The sequence below is a fragment of the Trichoderma citrinoviride genome, assembly GCF_003025115.1.
Source record: "Trichoderma citrinoviride strain TUCIM 6016 unplaced genomic scaffold BBK36scaffold_467, whole genome shotgun sequence".
NCBI classification, from domain to species: Eukaryota; Fungi; Ascomycota; class Sordariomycetes; order Hypocreales; family Hypocreaceae; genus Trichoderma; species Trichoderma citrinoviride.
Window position 1 is genome coordinate 1 of NW_020195175.1, and position 1,139 is coordinate 1,139.

Genomic DNA, 1,139 nt, shown 5'->3' on the forward strand with positions numbered 1-1,139 from the left:
ACGGGGACGACAGCAGCATTGAGTACTCGGTGTATCCGCAGACCTATCCTCAGGACACGTACATGGTGGGCGCCTACCGCATGGGCTCGAGCCCGACGGCGTCGAGGCCGTCCATGTACGTCGAGCCTGATCCGGCCTCGGCCTATGCCTACCCTGCCGGCCCTACCTCTGCTGCCGTCGGGCCTGCTGCCTCGACGGCGACAATGGTTCATCGCCCTGCTTCGGGAGCCGACACAAACACCGGCTACGCATACGGCGGCATCGCATCCCTCAGCAACCCGCTCGCCAACAACGAGAGAATGCTGCCCACGCCGTTAGCCCGGCCCCTGACCAGCGCTCCCCAGCAGCACCAACACCAGCACCAGCATCAGCACCAGCATCAGCACCCCTATCGAGCAGAGTCCATCTCCTCCGCCTACAGCAAAACGTCACAGTCCTCCGCGGGCAGCTCTTCCCCCGCTGCGCTCTCCGAGCCAGCAACCGCCTACACCCCCTTCGAGAGTTCCCCCTTATCCTCGTACCCGACGCCCACCGCCTCCAGTGCGCACCTCCACCGCGGCGAGGCCTACACCACGGCCGCGAACGCGTCCCTCGACTCCATCATGGCGCCGTCCGAGGAGCCGCTGCGCATGACGGCGCCCGAGATGACGTACAAGTACCTGGACACGACGAGGCGCTACGCCAGCACGTACACGGGGGCTGCTGCTCTGGGCCGCCACATGACGAGCAGCCACGGGCATTCGCCGTATGGGATGAGCGGCGAGGAGAATGAGCGCAAGTCGGGCATGCGGAGCTGAGGGCTGTTCCCTTTGCTTGTTGCCTCTCTTACTGCTTGGCTGTCTGGGTTGAGCTGGCGTGTATGTATTACTGTGCTTGTCTTTTTGCATCATCTTTGCGCTTCTGTCTGTTTGCACGTCTTTTTGACTGCGGAATCTCTTGCTTATTTGATCTTTTCATTTTTGCTTTTCAATCAGATCTTCTGTGTTCTACCTTGACGTTTTCTTCATCTTCAGCTTCATCTTCGCCATCATCCCTCGTGGAGTTCAAAAAGCACCTTGAGACTGCGATCAACCCAGTGGAAGAAAAAAAGGATGAACAAGCGAGCGGTATAACAACAACAACAAAAAAAAAAAAAAAAA

At 58.7% G+C, this 1,139-nt stretch overlaps 1 protein-coding gene across 1 annotated transcript; it reads left to right on the plus strand.

Moving 5' to 3' along the window:
- Positions 1 to 5: 5 nt before the first annotated feature.
- BBK36DRAFT_1131612 (hypothetical protein) lies at positions 6 to 797 on the plus strand (the record flags this gene model as incomplete). The annotated part of the gene is made up of 1 exon (XM_024892004.1): positions 6 to 797. A coding segment is annotated over one exon (792 nt), but the record flags the coding sequence as incomplete, so codon positions are not given.
- Between the last annotated feature and the right edge of the window lie 342 nt (positions 798 to 1,139).